The following is a 19,460-nucleotide window of genomic DNA, read 5'->3' on the forward strand; positions in this document are numbered from 1 at the left end:
TCTAGCCCTTCGAGCCTGCCCCGCCATCCAGTAAGATCATGGCTGGTCTGTCATGGCTCAGTTCCACTTTCCTGCCCTCTCCCCATAACCCTTAATCCCCTCGCTTATCAAAAACCCATCAACCCGCGTCTTAAAAATATTTAGCGAGGTAGCCTCCACCACCTCAACGGGCAGAGAATTCCAGAGATTCACCACCCTTTGAGTGAAGAAGTTCCTCCTCAACTCTGTTCTAAACCACCCCCCCTTTATCTTGAGGCTGTGCCCCCTAGTTCTACTGTCCTTTCTGAGCAGGAAGAGTCTCTCCACCTCTATCCTATCCATCCCATTCATCATCTTATATGTCTCAATGAGATCTCCCCTCATTCTTCTAAACTCTGACGAGTACAAGCCTAGTTTATTCAGTCTCTCCTCATAGCTCAGCCCCCTCAACTCCGGCATCAGCCTAGTAAACCTCCTCTGCACTCCCTCCAAGGCCAAAATATCCTTGCATAAGTGCGGCAACCAAAACTGCACACAGTACTCCAGCTGCGGCTTCACCAGTGCCCTATACAGCTGCAGCAAGACCTCCCTACTTTTATATTCAATCCCCCCTTGCTATGAAGGCCAGCATCCCATTAGCCTTCCTGACCACCTGCTGCACCTTCAGGCTGGGTTTTTGCGACTCATGCACAAGGACCCCGAGGTCCCTCTGCACCGTCGCCTGCTGCAGTTTTTCACCACATAAGTAATAGTCCTTCCTACCATTTTTCCTACCAAAGTGGACCACCTCGCACTTGCCAACATTAAATTTCATTTGCCAGTTCCTGGCCCATTCGCCCAGCCTATCTAGATCCTTCTGCAGACTCTCCACACCCTCCGCACAATTTGCCGTTCCACCAATGTTGGTGTCATCAGCAAATTTCGACACCATACACTCGGTTCCCTCCTCTAGATCATCTATATAAATGGTAAATAGCTGAGGCCCCAGCACCAATCCCTGGGGCACTCCACTAGTCACCAACTGCCAATCCAAATAGCACCCATTGACCCCCACTCTCTGCCTCCTATTTGACAGCCAATCCTCTATCCATGCTAACACCCTACCCCCAACTCCATGCCCCCTTACCTTCTGCAATAACCTCTTGTGAGGCACCTTGTCAAACGCCTTCTGAAAATCAAGAAAGACCACATCCACCGGCTCTCCTCTATCCACCGCCCTAGACACATCGTCATAGAACTCCAATAAATTTGTCAGACACGACTTCCCCATAACGACTTGCTGCGTCTGCTCAATCAAGCAATTCCCCTCAAGATGCCTCGCTATTTCCTCCTTGATGACGGATTCTAACATTTTACCTACAACAGACGATAAACTAACCGGCCTATAATTCCTGACTAAGACTAATGTAAATTGTATCGTCTTCAGGGAACAGTGAACCAACCGAAAGTCTCAGCTATTATTTTTTATATATATTTTTACAATTACGGTACATTTTCTCTTGTTTCTCTTATGAAAAACATCCACTTTGGAGCCTTATCCCGAAATCCCACTAGGTTATCACCTGAAGAGTGTGAAATAGATTTTGTTGTTGGAACTACAGAATAGGCTGGCTGCTTACTGTGTTACATAAAATATAACGATTCCCACACATTTAAAATTCCAAGAAATTCGTGCTAACTATTGGGTGATGCGGCTGTACGTTTTTAACAGGAAATTCTCATTCACCTGAATGTCATTCAATAGTTACATTGCTCCCTCAGAATGTAGATAAAAACGTCAATAGTTTAAATTTTACCAATGTATAAATTTGACGTTCGGGTGCTGGCATTTAAAACAAAAAGATTTACAGATCGCCTCCATCTAGGGCTAAGTGATTAGAATTTCATACCATACCTATAAAATGTAAATGAGCAGCACACATCTTCCCCTTAATTCGGCGAGCGGAATTGTTTTAAGCGAAATGACACTTCCATCAAACGCTTCTTATAATTAAGATTTTTTGAAATACGTTTAACAATGCACACACCGCTGCTTGCAATGTCAAAGGTTCCCAGTGTGGTCTCTCGTTTACGATATGTGATGAAGGAACATGTCGATACGCTGATAAAAATGTTTAATTATGGCATTGGATTGAAGGGCTAATATTTTAAAATAGGAGGAGAGGCACGGTTCCAGTTTGTCTAAATATATATAGTTTAACATTTTCAAAGTATTGCATTTTTTGCATTTTTTCTGATTTGAAGCCCCTCCCCCAACCCCCGAGTTCCACAATCTTGGTTTCTCATATATTTAATTTCCAGATACAATTACTTTGTTCCTGTCTGAATACTGTTGGCTTTCTTTGTGAAACTGCATGTCTGCTATAATCTGTTCACCCTCCCAACTGCTTCATTGAAAATCCAAATACTTCCAGCAGTGTGGCATTTGCTTTAGATCATTTTAATTCAATAGGTGGGTTTTGATTCAGTTTCTCGCCGCGAGACAAAGTCAATATTCGTGCGGCGGGACAGGCAACAAAAGAGATAGAATTTGTCTAATGGGACGGTTCATTTAAAGATGCAAAGTGACGGAGCTGCTAATCTAGAATTCCTGAAATCTGTGCAATGAGGCTATTCCGTATCGGGACAGAGTTTCCTTTAAAATTGAGATTACGCCTTTCAGCACAGTAGTTTCACTTTGAAAAAGTCGACGCGAAATGATAATGCGCGGATAATCCCTCCGTAAAAATAGACCCAACAAAATAAAGAATATTACGTTGTGAAGTATGAGTACACTTTTGAGAAAATAACAGGTGTCTCGATACTTCCATGCCCAGAACTTTTTGCTTTCCACTGTGTCTTGGCCCATTCCCCATTTCCTATCTTTTCATCCAGACGCAGTTCTATGGCAATTGTGGAATGCTCTGCACAATGCGTCCTATTTTTGGTTTGACGTTAGTTTAGAAAACCAATTCTGTCCACAACAAATTACTCCGTGTTTCGCACAAAAACGCTTATGAAATTGAAATTCTCGGCATAATTGATCTTGTTCTCTCTCTTTTCTTGACAATGGTTTGTTTATCTTATGGGTCACCATGTCAGCTGCCACATGCTTCCCAGAAAAACTGAGTTCAAATTCCACTGTCCACGTACACTCCCTCCCGCTTTTAACACCCCCTCCTTCTTCTCCCTTTCTGCTTTCTTCAGAATGTAATCCTCCACCAATCTAATTGCACTTGCTCCTCCGTCATCGCATTTTCCTTCACTCATGTCTACCCTACTTCCCACCGCGATTCAAAAGTTATCGCATTGTTATTTTTTTAAAAAAGGACATATTTGTTGCTTTGCCAACTGTCGGCGATCTCACATTCCTGGATGTATACCTACTTTTTTCTTTTAACGCAAAGTACAGTGAAAGATGTGACAGCTGCCAGCAGACATGTACTTTATGGATGTGGCTGTTGAGTGAGCCACCTCTCCAAAGGTGCACCTTGTTGTGGCTTTGACAAGCGTGGCCGCCCTCTGCTGGTCACTGAAGCTCTCAGATTTCCACCGGATCTGAAATCAGTGGCCGCCAAAGCCACTGCCAATGAGGCTGGAATACCTGCCGTGCCTCTAATCTTAATGGCGAAACCTTCTCAAATGGCCATAAAACCGTGGGGGCGGGTGTGGGGGAGACCTATTTTGTTCCCAGCTTTCTTAAAATGCTTGTGAAAGCAGAGATGTAAAGGATTTCACCTTGTTGGGGCTCACACACCGCGCTGAGCAAAAGCAAGGCGGCAGGTTATTCATTGAGCAGGAAGGTTCACACCGCCAGCGGTGAATCGATTAAAACACAATAAATCACTTCAAAGTTTTGAAGGCCGTGCTGTAAGAGTCTGCCGTTTGCCTTGCTTTGATGTCAGGCTGCAGCTCAGATGTGTATCTATTGTTAGATATTCCAACCCCTTCCTGAGGTGCACCTGCTCCGTGATCTGGATTCAGAAACAAGGCGACTCAAAGCCTGAAGGCACCAAAAAGTACCTGCTGGAAAAGTCACGTAACTCCGGGGGGAAGGCAGCGGGGCGGTGGATTTGTGCAGACAAAGCAACCTGGTCAATATTGTCATGACACATTTTGGAGAGGAGGAGGTGTGTGTGACTCATTCCTGCGTCGTGTCGGATAAACGGGGCGATTCACACTTTTAAAACAGCAAATCAAGCGTAATTCAGAAAAAAAAAGGTCATGCTGAATGGAATTTTTTTGTACTCGATTTATATTCAGTCGTCGTTTCCCTTGGAGTGTTATAAGCGCCCTTCATGCTGACAGAAACTTGCATGTCTGAGGATCTAATTTGGTTGTTGGGCGTCAGATGGTCGGAGTCTGCTACCTGGGCGTCTACACCAAGCGGTAAGGTCCTCGTCATCGTCTACCTGAAAAATACCATTTTATTAGAGGCTACCTTTTAACGCAGGAGCCATTTCGGCAAGTCCACCACCAATTTAGCCGTGCTCCTCCGCCTGGAAAGGATTATAGTTTGGGAGGTTGGAAATCCCAGTGGGTAAGTGAAAGAGGTCTTTAATTAGAAAGAAAAATGGAAAAGTCCGACAGGATTGAACTGGAATGTGAAACACATTGTGTCCCAATGCCATCGACTGGTCCAAACACTGTCAGTGTGAATTCCATGTTGAGTAATCATTGCTCGCTTGTGCTACGGATTTTGCTCTACCTTTGGACGGATAATTCCAATATTAATTGTATCTAACCGTGGTGTGGCTGATTATAAAATGGGACTTGTAAATTGCGTCAGTTCAGCCTTTCCATTTGATGGTGTCGAATCAAAAGGCTCTGACTGACCATGACCCCGCTTATTTTACAGTTTGGGTCATATCGCATTGGACAATACAAGAATCACAGTCAATGTAACAATGATCTCTTTGCTCTTTGCGGCTGGTTCGTTTAGGGGTGTTTTTGCATAAATAGATTCAAATTGACAATGGACATTAGCGAATTGTTGACTGATAATTGTTGTCATATATGTAGTGAGGTGGCACTGCCCTACTGGAACTCTCACTGTTCGGATGCATAATGTAGGACGTCTGGCGGTTAAGCAAAGGCAATGGAAATTATTTCAGTAAATGCCTTTAATGAGATCTTTGGTCCACATCAGAAGTGCTAACCATTCCGTCGCGCCATTTCATTAAACAATCCAGAGCTTCGCCCTGATTGTTTGATACCTTTCCACCAATACTGATTCAAATGCTGCTTGCGATTACGCGAGACATGCCTGTGCCCGCGAATCATTGCTTCCCCTACCTTCCATGAGAGCACTTTCGCGCCCTGAATGCTAATAAATTAAATGTTTGAAAGGGGAAGACTAGGTTCCAAGGCAATCTCTCCCTCTCACACGCGCGCACACCGACACACACCCGGCTTCAGAAAACTAACCACCACTGTCTTATTCATTTCCTTCTAGAAACACCCGTCTTTGTGTCTTTGTGTTGGAAAGAAGGGATTCTAAGGAAGCTGTCAGTCCCATCTAAGCAAGGACTTCGCGTCTGTCAGAACCGATGGCATCCTCTGCTCCTTCATCTTCCAGTGCAAGTCAAGACCCCAACTCAACAAATTTACGGCCGGGGGACAGAAGCACAAGTAAGCGATTGCTATTTTGTTTAAACCGACACAAGAAGCTTGCCGAGGAACCTGACGGTTCTCCTGTAGACACAGTGTACAATGTAAAACATATCAAAAGCTAAATGTTTCCCAGGAAAATATTGAATTAATAAAAGTATACTTTCACTGCCGCTAAGCGGCCATGAACATCAGCAGCGCTGATATCCCGTTAGAATTGGTCACAATGGAATGCTCAGAAAGGTGCAGACAGTCGGTTTAATATTGTAGCCACAACACCTGGAGGCTGCAATTCCTTTTCAGAGGCTGTGGTAATAAGCATACAGCTGTATGTATAATAAGCCTCTTAAACAGTAATTTCAAGGCGGTTTGGCAATTTATGAAAATGCACTTTGCTCATTATCACAACAAACCCTTTTAGTGCAGAGTTCTGAGTGAAAGTGTAATTATATGAGAAAGCGAAGGCGGCCGATGCAGCTAATTGTAGCTGTTATGAACTCACTAATAGCTGCGACGGCACAGAGTGAAGGAAAGAGAGCTATTGAACTGACCAGGAGGAGAATGGCACTGATAGATCTAATCAGCTTACCCTATAGCCTCAACAATTCTGACATCGGCTAAAAAAAACCTCATCGATGACATAATCGACACTGACAAAGAAAAACTCGCCAGAAATAAAGACGGGCATCGCGGTCATTACATGCGTAATGTTTCTGCCCTGAAGGTCTTCAGACGCTGATTTTAATTCCCATTGGCCAAGAAGCGTTACACGAACACAGACTCTTTTTTTTAAATTTTGACACTTCATTTTCAAACTTTACTATGTGAAATTGATCCCTCCCCGCCTTCCTTCAATATCGCCATGTTTTACTTTACACGTATGTTATATATATCACACACGCACACGTTAAAACTACCCAGGAATGAAGTTGCCTCGATATAATTCACATATTTGTACTTTTCGTCAGGAAATATATTGTGTGGCAACCATTCCGACACTCAAATTGTGATCCCGGCCAATTTACATTTTCTTAAAACGGGATCCAAAGTAGAAAGTGCGATGTACAGAAATATGGGTGTATATTTTATACGGGCGCCATCAGTCGGGGGAATCAGTGGGTTAATCAAGGCTTGTTGTGGTGTGGCGACTTGAAGAGTCTGTAAATATAAGAGTATGGTGTGTATTTTTGTCCTTTCGCCTGTAATCGTGTTTCTTGCTTGTCCTTGCTCTATATCATTAGCTCATGGCACGCTTTATCTCCCAGTCACTGACCTCGGGCGCATTTGTGTGTCAGTGATTTTTTTTCTCCGCACAAGTGTCGTGGAGAGGCTGTACCTGGGTTGTCAGAGTCACCAAAATGATCAAAAGAGCAGAGAATGTGTACTCATCTGCCACAATCACACTCAGAAACAGACAATCTCGGGGAAACAGGAAACATCAACTTCCGCACCATCCAGAATATCAAAACATCGTTTCCCAAACGAATTCGCGGTCCTGAAACCTGCATCTTAATTACTTGTTAATGTAGATAAATGAGATCGCCTTCTATCGATGATACATTTGCAACGTGAATGGGTAGAACTACCGAAATTTGTCATTGGCATTCTTACTGTTAATGTTAACTAAATAAATCTCCCAAGATTAGAAATATACAATAATCTCCCCATTCCAAAATGCAAAAAGTTGGGCATATGTGTTAACTTTTCCCAAATGTCACTTGTGTAATATATCACTTCTGCTTTCATTTTTTTTTTACCGTCGTTTAAGACTATTTTTAAATCTCTGTGTTTTGTTGCGTGGCTACAGTACTGGCTTTGTGATACCATTAGTGTTGACACGCCTCATAAAGCCGGGCTGTGATCTGTCAGACTATGGAGAGAGGTCCAAATTGCTGTTTCATTCAACCATAAAGATGGAGCAAAAATGTATACGGCACCTCCGTAATTGCTAATTAATATAAACTATTTTAATATGTGCACACCGCCGGCGGACTGCGTGGAGAGTATTTATGCCATGATTGAAAAGTCTAATACTTATTATAAATGTCCTCATTTTGTACATTTCATTCCGGAGTGTATAATGTCCACAACAATTCACTATACAGGGACTGCCAAGCCAGCATAATAGGCGTATTAATTACTCGGCCAGACTACCAAATGCACAGCTGCATGAATCATCAATATGCGAAAAAGGGATAAAATTATAGGATAATGTGTAAATCCAGGCGGAGATTTGCAAAATAAAAAAAAAGTGGAATGTTAAAACTCGTGCAAGACAGTGCAATATTCTCGCTGGTGGACCGCTAGTCAAGCAGATCCGAGCTAGTCAAATACCATTTTTCAGCTAATTAATTCTTGCACTACTCTGCTGACCCCATTTCACGCCAGTTTGTCTTAAGCTTCCAATTTCCCGGAAGTATGCCAATATTCAGTAGATATTAAATCCCCGGGCCAACTGATGTTTCTATTTGGATTTTCAGAAAACACACCAGAGTATGAAGGAAAGAAAACAGAATACTGGGAAATGTTTTCGCGGCGTTAAATGTTAAAGCTACAGACATCGTTTATCAGTGCGTGTCAATTCTTTAATAAAATAGACTAAGGATCTCAGGCTGCTAGGTGCAGGTTTTTGTCTGGAGTTTCTTTCATGTTAGATTCATTTCAGCCGCTTCCCAGGAAGATACTTAATAACGGGAACTGCTTCCAGACGAGATAAGCCAGTACGCAAACACAAACCTTTCCTTTTACAAGTTTTCTTCGTGCGATTTATTACTTTACCATAAGGTAATCTAATCGGAAGCTTAGTGCATTAAGTGGTGGCATGTGCTCAATGGTTATACACAGACACCTCACAAAAAATGCTATCTCGCCTTGTATCTTTACGCTCTTTTTATTGTCCCTGTTTCAGCCTATGACTCTTGGTGCGGAGTTGCTCACGGCTGTACAAGAAAACTTGGCCTGAAGATCTGCGGTACGTTCTTCTCTATTTTACATTAATAAGCAGAGATTTTTAAGCAGGTCTTTGGGAAACGTTGATCTATAAAAATAAACCCACATGCACGCTGGGCAATCTGATTCCGTCCGGCTTGCTGCCCCGTTGAGACACCATCAATGTTTTCAGAAACAATTTTTAAAAATCGCTACTTTAACTGACAGCAACAATGTTTCTCAAGTGCTTCGTCTTTAATATCAATAACGTTTCGAGTGATTCCGTCCTTTTGATGCACTACAGCAGGAATCAAGTGTTGGGGGAAATACCTTGTAACTGCTAACCTTCACTCGAATCCAATTGTAAACACCATTTTAACGAGGTCACTGAACATAGGGTGCGTCCGTAAGAACTGTTTGTTATCATGCCCTACTTACTGGGCAACGACGTTGTTTACCTGCCAAATTAGAACTGAAAAGGTAACATTTTGAGAAAAAACGTTTAGAAAAATAGATACTTCTTTAAAGGATTGACCCATACAATCATTCATGTAGCGCCTATCACGTCGTTGAAGTCCCGGAATGCATCGCAGCCGATGGTTTAGTTTGTAGTCACTGTTCATGGTAATGTCGATTCACAGACAATGCAGCAATTGTCCCTGCCCACCAGAAGAACACCACGGATAGCAATAAGGTTAAAAACTAGCTATCTGTTGTTGGTGATGCTGGAAGAATTCCCTGATTTCCTTTGAGTTTGATTTGGCATCTTTCTGATCCTGATCTTACATCTGCAAAGGCTATTTGGACCCTCCCCCTACTCCCTTTAACGTCTCATTCCCAAAGAAAACATCTGTGGCAATGTGGTACTCACTCGGTGCTGCACTCCAACCCCAGCTACTAATTCCCTGAGCAAGTATGCTAATTGATGGTACAAACACGGGCAATTTAATAGATTGGCAAGAGATTAAAGGACTGGACCATACACTGAGGTCATGTCATTCAAACTGCGAAACGCCCTTAACAAGACAAAGATGAACCAAACAGCTCCAAAACCATAAATGTGTCACCAGTCACCTCATACTGATAACTTTGTGGACCAATGACTACACTTACTTGCCTTTTGCCCACATTTTCTTGGTAATCAAAAGTAAATATGGATTTTAGAAATCACCAGTTTTAAGTGAAATGTGGGCCACCAATTCACCCTGATCAATATTTCCCTCATATTTTCTTCAACCAGCTTGCAGTTTTAAAAGTAGATGGGAATATTTCTGTTATTTCCAATTCAACAGGGAAAAATAAATATTGTATTTTCAGTTCGATGCAGTTTTTCCATGTTCTGTTTTAATGGTTAATTCACCTCATTTTTATTATTCTCACAATTCACACTCACCAAAGCGGAGAACATATTTGATTAAATCGTTCGCTTTTATTCTGAAGAGATTTATAAAAAAAACAATTGGGTAGAACATCGCGAATAAACAAATTACAGCGCCTGTTAAAATATATATTACACGTTTTCCATTTGTTTTTATAACTATGATGCGTTCGCTGGGCGGAGGACGACAATAAATGTTTGTAAATTCCCTTCAGAAAATAACATGTTTTTAAAGAACTCACCTCTGTCACTCTCGGGCTCCTCCTTGTGGAAGGAACACCTTTAACAGTTGCAACTGAAGCAAAGGGACCGTTTGGTGAATATACCGTGTGGATAACTAAAGGTTAAAAGGAAACCTCAGAAACGGTGCGAAATGAAGTACTGGAAAACAATACCTTATTGCAGCTAGAATAAGTTCTCCGAATGCCATAGAGTTTACACCCGAGAATAAACACAATTTCCCACTGTTAAAACTTACAATTTCTTACATCGTCTTACATCAGCTGTTAGATAATTCCAAATTGATGCATCCCTAAATCATTCCTTTTCACAGAAAATAGCAGTATTCATAACGGTTGTGCTCATATTCGAGAAAGATGCGAATATGCCGCTTGAGTGATTAAATTGGCCCCAAGTACAGGAGACAACTGAACACTGCTATTGGACTAGTCATTCCTGTCAATGTTCAAACATCTCATCCGACTTTGTTTCGGATCTTTGAAAAACATGAATTTGTGTCTAATCAATGATGCTAGTTTTACAAAGAGAAGGAAATCTTTTTTTCTCTGTCGGCAATAAACCTCAACGAGCCGAACATGAAAAGCGAACAGCCTAATTAAACTGCGACAGTTAATTCCGGAGCCATAAAATTAACCATTTCCTGACTGGGGGAGATGCATGGCCCTACACTGGAAAACGTTAAAGTGCTCCCTGAATTACCACGGTTTTTTTTGCTACTATTTCAATGACAACTTTCACATTTTCAAGGTCTGCGATCTCCATTGTGGACATATGAATCCTGGGAGATTCTCCCCAGTGGGTTGAAAATAAAATAGTCCCTCTGCTATCCTGCCTTGAACCTGCTCCTGTAGCTATCATCAGCCCGCCGTCCTGGCCATTTTCGTTCTAAGAAGTCTCACAACGCCAGGTTGAAGTCCAACAGGTTTATTTGGTAGCAAAAGCCACTAGTTTTCGGAGAGCTAAGTGCTAAAAGCTAGTGGCTTTTGCTATCAAATAAATCTGTCGAACTTTAATCTGGTGTCGTGAGACTTATTGTATTTACTCCAGTCCAACGCCGGCATCTCCACACTATTTTTGTCCTGTCATACTTTGGAACTGGCGTTTCGGAGTGTCTGTGTGTCCCTCATCTGCTTCTGAGATTAAACTGTTGCTCTCCAGTTTACCCCTCAACTAAAGCACGATAAACCTTGTCTCTCAGCTCAGAAGAACCATTTGTGCTTTGGGCTGTAGACTAATCAATGAAACCACACCCCAAATGCACAGTCTTGATCCCCCAAGACTGATGTCCCTCGCGCACACAGAACACTTGGAGATGTAATCACCCTAAGAGATGTTTGTGGCACTTTCGACATTCAAAGAATTAAGCCCACAAAGTATTTTCATCGGGCAGCGTTTACCGTTTTTGTCTGGTGCTGCCCAAACTGTTGCATCCCAAAATTGCCCTCTCCTTCCTGACGCCTCATTCCACTGTCGCCAAACTTCCCCACCGCCAAATACAGCATTGCTTTGCAGTGTGTACCGATTTTTAAATTTGCACCGAGACTGGAACGGTTTACATCTAAACAGTTAATTCCGCTACAAACGGGCTAGCGACCCTAGTCCCCGGAGTGAGGACTGTCAAAGGACTGCGCCATCTGGCGGTAAGGTGCACCGTGATTTTAACAGGTTGAAAGGAATCGGATCTTCAACATCTCTAAACTTTGTATCCATGTCTGATCACTCAAGGGTTGTTTTTCTACCAGTGCTTTTTTTTGGTGATTTGGTGCGTGCAGTCTCGGCTGATTTTTGTTATTTCCTTGCCCGCAGCGGATTTAGGGAAACAATTGTTAATGTTCTAAAGCATTAACTAGCGCAGAGGAGTTGCTGGTTTTATCATTTGCAAACGTAGATCAAGTTCCTTACAAAGGGAATATAAGAAACAAATCTAAGCTTTTAAGAGACGTCCCCATTACGCCGTTTAATAGCGAAACCGCTTTTTTATGAAACGCCTAATGATGGAATATTCCAGTCAGTCAGTTAATCGCTCTTCCACAGCAATGGTAATTGTTTCGATGGCGGAATTGATGAAATGTACTGTCGTTACGAACAAAAATAAAACCTTATTGTTGACAGGAATGAAAAAAAAAAGCTGGGTTTTGGTATCGTGGATGTGCAGTCCCTCACTTCTCAGAATTCATCAGCCTTATCTGGCTAGGCACCGCCTTCCTCCAGGGAACAGATTAATGGAAAACTTATTAAAAGCCTATTCGTCAGCTCGCTGTTCTCTGAGATAGCACCGCCAGCCAGCACAAACTCCCCAAATTACAGCATAAATGCAGTCTAGCCTTGGATAAATTATGAAGAGCAGTGTGGGTTCCTGTCGGGTCGGTTCCGTCGTGTTAGGCTAATATTTCTCAGCAGAAAGGCAGATGAGTTGTATATAATGAGCCATTTTTAACCAGAAAACTGGCCAAGGGGCATTAAGATTGGAATTAATCACTAGGTCTGAGAAACTTACAGCTAGAAAGAAAGGCATTTAAAAAAATCATATGTATATTGTAAGCGCGTGTTGCAAAGGGTTTCTTGCAATTATATCAATAACACAATTAGACTGCATGAATGTAATCGGCTGGCATTCTGGCTCAGAGGAAAATAATTCTACCTGCTTGTGAGGCGGACGTTTTACACAAGAAGTACATTTACCTCGTTGATTAAATCAGGACCTTACTGGCCAAATGCACAATGGTTAACAGTCGAAGACATGCTAATTTGCAGGCGGATGGGCTACATCCGAGCGCGGGGTTGAGTAAGAGCAGCTCTCCTCTGTCTCAGTTTGGTAGATTTCATTCCGTCTCAGCGAGTTCTGATTAGAACCGGGCCCAGGGGCTATAAAATGGAACAAAAATCCTAGAGCTGCTCTTTCACATGTAGTCCATGTTTGAAACAGTTCTGTGGCAATGTTAATCAATGTCAAAGAGGCAGACTTCCTTGTTTAGTCTTCTTCCCCCCCCAAAAAAAATTATAATGAGTCGAAATGACATTTGTGGCTTTCTGAAGTAGCAATTTTAAAGAGAATGAACTCTCAATGATGATGAAAATATGTCGATTATGTAAATATTAGTCGTGCGATGAACTGATTTGGAGATGTGGAGATTTACATTACAGAATAGCTGACACGTTTCAGAATGCTTTCATTCATCATTACTCCTTTCACTCTGATGGATTCGAAACTTCGGCCTGAGGCTCTTTCTGACCCAAGAACTGCTTTCTTCCCGAGGCAGCTCTTGGCTGTCTAATGTGCCCCGCGTTTTATTTAGCAAGAATTTTCCAGTGCACTAAATAACGAATATTTGTTTTTGCATGGTTGGTTTTGCGCTGACGACATCGTGACCGCACCCTCCTACGGGCAAGTACTCCCTATAAATCCACTGTTGTGGGTCACAGTAAAGATTTCTAATAAACCAAATCTTCCTACTTGCGACACAACACCTCCCTCGTATTACTTGCCAACGAGACAAAGGCGGCCCAAGATGTTTGGAAAGAAACCATTTCTGAGCAGTTTTTCTTGCAACAATGTAGGCTTTTTGCAAAGGACCAACAGCATCGAGGACAAAAGCCGGACTGTAAGTTCACTGAAGGATCGTCAGACCTCGAAGAATCTGAACGCCAGCGAAAACAGCGAGAGGGATTCGATATTCAGGCGCGCGGAGACTGATTTTTCCAATCTCTATGCCAGAGGTAATGTATGAAAACAAAACTGCCTTGCTGAAAGCTTAACTGTAAGTATAATTGCCTGCAATGATTTTTTTTTCAATTGTTGATGCAGCGGAGTAAAATGCTAAATGCATTCCATGTATCCCTAGTTGTTTTTGGCATGTTACCGTATTTCTAAAACAAAAGTAGCAAAACTCTTGTATTTTTATCTGAATGCTTTAAAATAGCTGTTAGTTTGTTTTTATTGATCACATTTATTCTATAATAGTGAATGGTATCTCTGCATTTTACAATGGGCTTCAACAGTTGACTGAATAGAAGCTTAGTTATTGAATGAACAGTGTGGTAGGTAAGCTCCCTCGATTTAGTCCGTGTTTTCCCGAACTAATGAAGACCATAACGTCATGTGTTCATCGTACAACAATAGTGATAACCTACCAAATTATTCTTTATTTTTCAGACTTATTACCAGCTAAAAATGGAGAAGAGCAGACCACACAATTCCTTTTGGAAGTGGTCGACATTCTCCTCAATTACATCAAGAAAACTTTCGACAGGTCCACAAAAGTCCTGGACTTTCATCACCCACATCAGCTTTTGGAGGGAATAGAGGGTTTCAACCTGGAGCTGTCAGATAATCCTGAATCTCTGGAGCAGATCTTGGTGGACTGCAGGGATACGCTGAAATATGGCGTTAGGACAGGTAAAGTTTCGAGGTTAAAACCAATAATTATTGTTTTGTTTATAATTTACCTAAAATCGCCATTCTGCATTAGATTACACCTTTTTTGTTCAGCAGAAAATATTTACGTTTTTGCATAGTCTGAAATATCTTATTTTTGGGTACAGAAGTCTATTGTTACTAGTATGGTTTATGTGAAGGTCATTTGGAATTCTTGATGAGCCGAAGTTGCCATTGAATGGGCATTTGGTGTGTGTGCTTTGTCCTGTTGTGTGAAGGGCGCACAGAGAACATAACCTGTCACTTGTACAAATGTGGCTGTGACGTCTATTCGACTCCAAATAATCCTGACATAGATCCGTCCTCCAAATGCAACATGTACCGCCTCCAGCTTCTGTCAGATGGATGAATGTACAACTTGCGTGAATTGGGAGCTGTTGGATTGTTTTTCTGTCTCTAATGGGTTTTAATTCGTCGCAAATCGTGTTTTAAAATGGGTGGGATAGATAGAAAATAACATGCCTGTCAGTGAGCTAAGAATGAATATAGCATGGCTAACATTGAGCTAAGTGTGAATATAGCATAGCTAATATTGAGCTAAGCGAAAATATAGCATGGCTAACATTGAGCTAAGTGTGAATATAGCATAGCTAACATTGAGTTAAATATGCATATAGCATGGCTAACACTGAGTTAAGTGTGAATATAGCATCGCTAACATTGAGCTAAGTGTGAATATAGCATGGCTAACTGAGCTACGTGTGAATATAGCATGGCTAACATTGAGTTAAATATGCATATAGCATGGCTAACACTGAGTTAAGTGTGAATATAGCATAGCTAACATTGAGCTAAGTGAAACTATAGCATGACTAACATTGAGCTACGTGTGAATATAGCATAGCTAACATTGAGTTAAATATGCATATAGCGTGGCTAACACTGTGTTAAGTGTGAATATAGCATGGCTAACGCTGAGTTAAGTGTGAATATAGCATGGCTAACATTGAGCTATGTATCTTGCCCTAAAGTTTGCCATAACTCACTCCTTTCACTTCTAAGGAGTAGGGTCACACTCGTGTATCGAGACGCGATTTAATTCTTGTTGACCATGATATGACTTGTATATATCAGCAAATCAAAATATGGTTAGGTACGGAAATGAGAAAAGCATACCCAAATATAATTAAAGACTTTACTTCCCGCTGACTGAATAGGTAGTATTTTAAAACCATGATTACTAGCAGAAATCACTGTAGTTCTGTCCATAAACTACTGGAGAGCGCATGGGTAACGGCATACAAGAGTTCCACATCAAGCATTAAACCTTCATTTGCATTTAGTATTGGCTTATCGTCGTGATGAAACCGAAAGGCGATTATTTCTCTTGGGAGAGAAATCTTCGGTTTCGCCATTGGATGAAAAGGTATACTTATGGAGAAGATGTTTAATACGCCCACCCGCCCTGGGAACACCGTGACCAGGGGAAAGCTAATCCTTTTCTGGCTGTATTTTAACCCCGGCGATTCTCTCTGACTGGGTTTTTTAGTTTGGGGAAGATTTGATCAGTCAGTGATCTTTGCTGACATGATTCCTTTCAGTTACATCCTCCCCATTCCGGAACTCATCATGTTGTAATTAACTCAACGCAGCCATGCGTTTGACTGCTCCTAACTTGACAGCAATCCGTACATGACACTGCTGCAATACCTGCTCCGGAAGGTGCTCTCCAAGTACCACAGGGATCTGTGGCATTCTGTCCAGCTATATCTGTAACCAGCATGTCAAGGCCCAATTTTGTTTTTAATGTTCAACTAGTTGTTTTGTAACCACGGTACACAATAATTCAAACAGTTCGCTACATTAGGCTGGCGACTGGCGTCGAAGTGCTGTAGCTAACAACAACGCGGAATTCATGGTTTGACACCGTCATGGCCACAGCAACAGTACAGGACCCTAATTACCTTTGCGGCTAATAACAAATATAAGCATTTGCACAAAGCTACCGGGCACAAAATGTAAACGTGGAATGCCACGGTGATGTATGTTATTTTCAACCTGGTAACTGTGCTTTAGGCAGAATATGACACATCCTATTGTGGGCATTTTTGCGCAGGGAAATATATATCGTTTTGCATAATACATTGAGGTCAAACTGAGCTCCCTGCGCCAGATTATTTGTTCACGATCTTTGTGTTCCTCAGATTCCAACATTTGGTGCTGTCACTGGAGGACAGTGTCAGAAAGGCAGGATGGCTCCGCACCTTGTGCTCCTGTCTTGTTGCTGTTGCTTTGCTGTTGTCCCCTGGCAGTCTCCCATTGAACCCGTTTGCATTCTTTAATCCAGTATTTCCAAACAAACAGGTGGGAAGGTGGCCCAATATATTTGCCAATCTTTACTAGGCTGCCTACTAAATAGATCACTGCCTCCGTTTGTCAATTTTATAGCACAAACCAAGTCAGTGTGTTTTAAACTGTGAGCAATTCATGTCAAAGGGGAGAGATCTTTCCCGTAAATTGTACAGTAATGTCCGGGTTACACATTACACCCAGCAATAAAATACAGCCAAGGTGACTGCTACTGTCCCTCTCAGTCCAGTATCAACCCAACTGATCCAATTCACTCGTTACACTGTAACTAAAGGATCGATCCACAGATTTACATTGTTAGATGTCGAATACCTTTGCCCTCGAAAGCCATGTTTCAGTATTTTTATTTCCAAGAACCGGCCTTTTTATTATTTTGAAAATAAATACTGCCAGAAAAAAATCAAAGCGACAATTTAGCTCTGGATTGGAAGGAATTGTTCAAGTTCTTAACGTTTGTTTACATTTCTCAGATAGAATAACGGTCGCAGCAAAATAATTGATGGTAAGCATAGTTGTGAATTTGCAATTCTAGCTGCCTGTGACAATCCATTGATTGGTGCCGATAAAGCCCAGTGAACGTAATATGCGTTTAAATAAAAGCCACTTAGAGAAAAAAGTCTAATTTTAAAACAGATTTACTTCATTATACATCGAGTCTTTGCCCGATAAACGCCAGACTCGTGTCAGTAAAAACAAAAGGAAATAGCGATTAGGAAAATTGAGCAGTAGATTTTGCGCACAGTTTTCTTTCTGACCAAAGCCTTCAGTACAGAGTAATTCTGCCTGGACCAACATTTCGTCAGCATACTCTTAATTAAGGATGAGATTTAACACGAATAGTTAACGCAGCTGCTTTGCGAGGGAATGGTTTGCAATGAGCATTTCCCAACAATGGCGAGTGACTGGCTTTCATTTGGCGGTTCCACTACCTAATTACCTTGTAGAGTCTTTTGGAATTGATGGGTAGCGGCAACTTCACCCGACCAGGATCGATCCCTCCGACCTAAATAATGAAGCTTGATGCCAGACTTGTTTGAACAGGAGTTTGCTCTGAAAGGCTGATTCCAGATGTTTACACATATTTAATGGTGTTTCATTTCTACTTAAACACGTTTAAATTCGCCAAAATTCTGCTGATAAAACGCAGTGACAGAAAGATTTTACATCATTTAATGTATTTTTTTGCTGAGTGCTGTTGTATCACAGCTTTCCAAAGCCTATCTTTCGTTTACCTAAAGAGAAAATGCTGGAAAATCTCAGCAGGTCTGGCAGCATCTGTAAGGAGAGAAAAGAGCTGACGTTTCGAGTCCAGATGACCCTCTATCAAAGCAGCTTTCACAAACGGTCATCTGGACTCGAAACGCCAGCCCTTCTCTCTCCTTACAGATGCTGCCAGACCTGCTGAGATTTTCCAGCATTTTCTCCTTTGATTTCAGATTCCAGCATCCGCAATAATTTGCTTTCAGCCTATCTTTCGTTTGCCATTTTGTAAGAGAGCACCATTTCAGGGAACCTGTCGAATCACTTAGAAAATAGGTTAATGTGCAAACCTCTTCCTAGACTAAGAGAATGACATGATAGTCTGTCAGATTGCTAAATTAAAGCGCATATCTTGAGTGAAGTGGGGATTTCTAAATTTATTGATTTTCAGATTTCTGCCCGGAATTTTGTGGAGCAAATTTGCAAAACGGGCTTTTATTAAATCAAAATTACAGAAAGCTAGGAGACCAAGTTGCATTTCCCATACTTACGGCGCTAAGTTTGTATTCATCCCGAACGACTTTTTTTATATAGAACAAACATTCATAAATGTATATCCAGTACCAGGAATAGAAGATGATTTACTGTCGCAGGAATAGAAGACTATTCACTGCAGGTGAAAAACTAAACGCCTGGAATGTTACCAGAAACAATCAGTTTCTGGCAAGAATCTAAAACCAACAGAACATGGGCTGAAACCCTTTCACTGATTAGGTTTCATTCTGCACCTCTGATGTTTCTTTTTAAATTCCCGCAGGGCACCCTCGGTTCTTCAATCAGCTCTCGTCTGGCCTTGACATTATCGGCTTGGCTGGAGAATGGCTCACGTCAACGGCCAACACTAACATGTAAGTCCGCCATGCCCTTCGTTCCACCGCATCTGAGTGTCACAACAGCAAATGCACCAGTTCCCGAGTCTCCGGGAAGAACTCTACACTTCATCACAATGAGTGTATCAGAGAAAGCCACTTGTAGCCCTGCTCAAGATGCCTCAAGAACAATTTTACTGGCGACCTGATTATCGGTCATACATTTGAATTCAAAATAAAATTTAAAAATTATGACAAATTGGAAAGTAACTCCTCCCACCGCCGCCCCCCACCGCTTCCTTCATTAAGTTTTAGGAGAGAGATGGCGAGGCATTTTCATGGCTTGAATCCCGAAGAATTTTCCTGATCCCATGTCGATTTACTTGCTTTGCACAGCAGAGCGCGCTGTCCGGCACATTGCTGTGCGTACAAAGGCAGATTAGGATGAAAGGAAACATGACATGAAAAGTAGTGAGCTGTTATAAGCTTGAGGGTCATTGGGAATGTGTAAAACTCGGTGCAGAGTATTGCC

At 41.8% G+C, this 19,460-nt stretch overlaps 1 protein-coding gene across 4 annotated transcripts in view; it reads left to right on the plus strand.

The window, feature by feature from the left end:
• The first annotated feature begins 4,098 nt into the window (after positions 1–4,098).
• Positions 4,099–19,460, plus strand: part of gad1a (glutamate decarboxylase 1a) — a 59,099-nt gene continuing 43,737 nt past the window's right edge. Inside the window, exons 1-6 of one of the 4 annotated variants that reach the window (XM_080199042.1) lie at positions 4,099–4,347; positions 5,414–5,589; positions 8,477–8,539; positions 13,673–13,831; positions 14,268–14,510; positions 18,877–18,967. In XM_080199042.1, the coding sequence (XP_080055168.1) occupies positions 5,508–5,589; positions 8,477–8,539; positions 13,673–13,831; positions 14,268–14,510; positions 18,877–18,967 (638 nt within the window). In that variant the 5' untranslated portion in view covers positions 4,099–4,347; positions 5,414–5,507. Of the gene's footprint in view, positions 4,348–4,420; positions 4,499–4,988; positions 5,072–5,413; positions 5,590–8,476; positions 8,540–13,672; positions 13,832–14,267; positions 14,511–18,876; positions 18,968–19,460 lie in introns of those variants that run through there. The other 3 variants (XM_080199039.1, XM_080199041.1, XM_080199040.1) reach the window with 3 other exon arrangements.

This window comes from Carcharhinus amblyrhynchos, chromosome 11 (assembly GCF_965287045.1).
Source record: "Carcharhinus amblyrhynchos chromosome 11, sCarAmb.v2.hapA, whole genome shotgun sequence".
Classification (NCBI taxonomy): domain Eukaryota; kingdom Metazoa; phylum Chordata; class Chondrichthyes; order Carcharhiniformes; family Carcharhinidae; genus Carcharhinus; species Carcharhinus amblyrhynchos.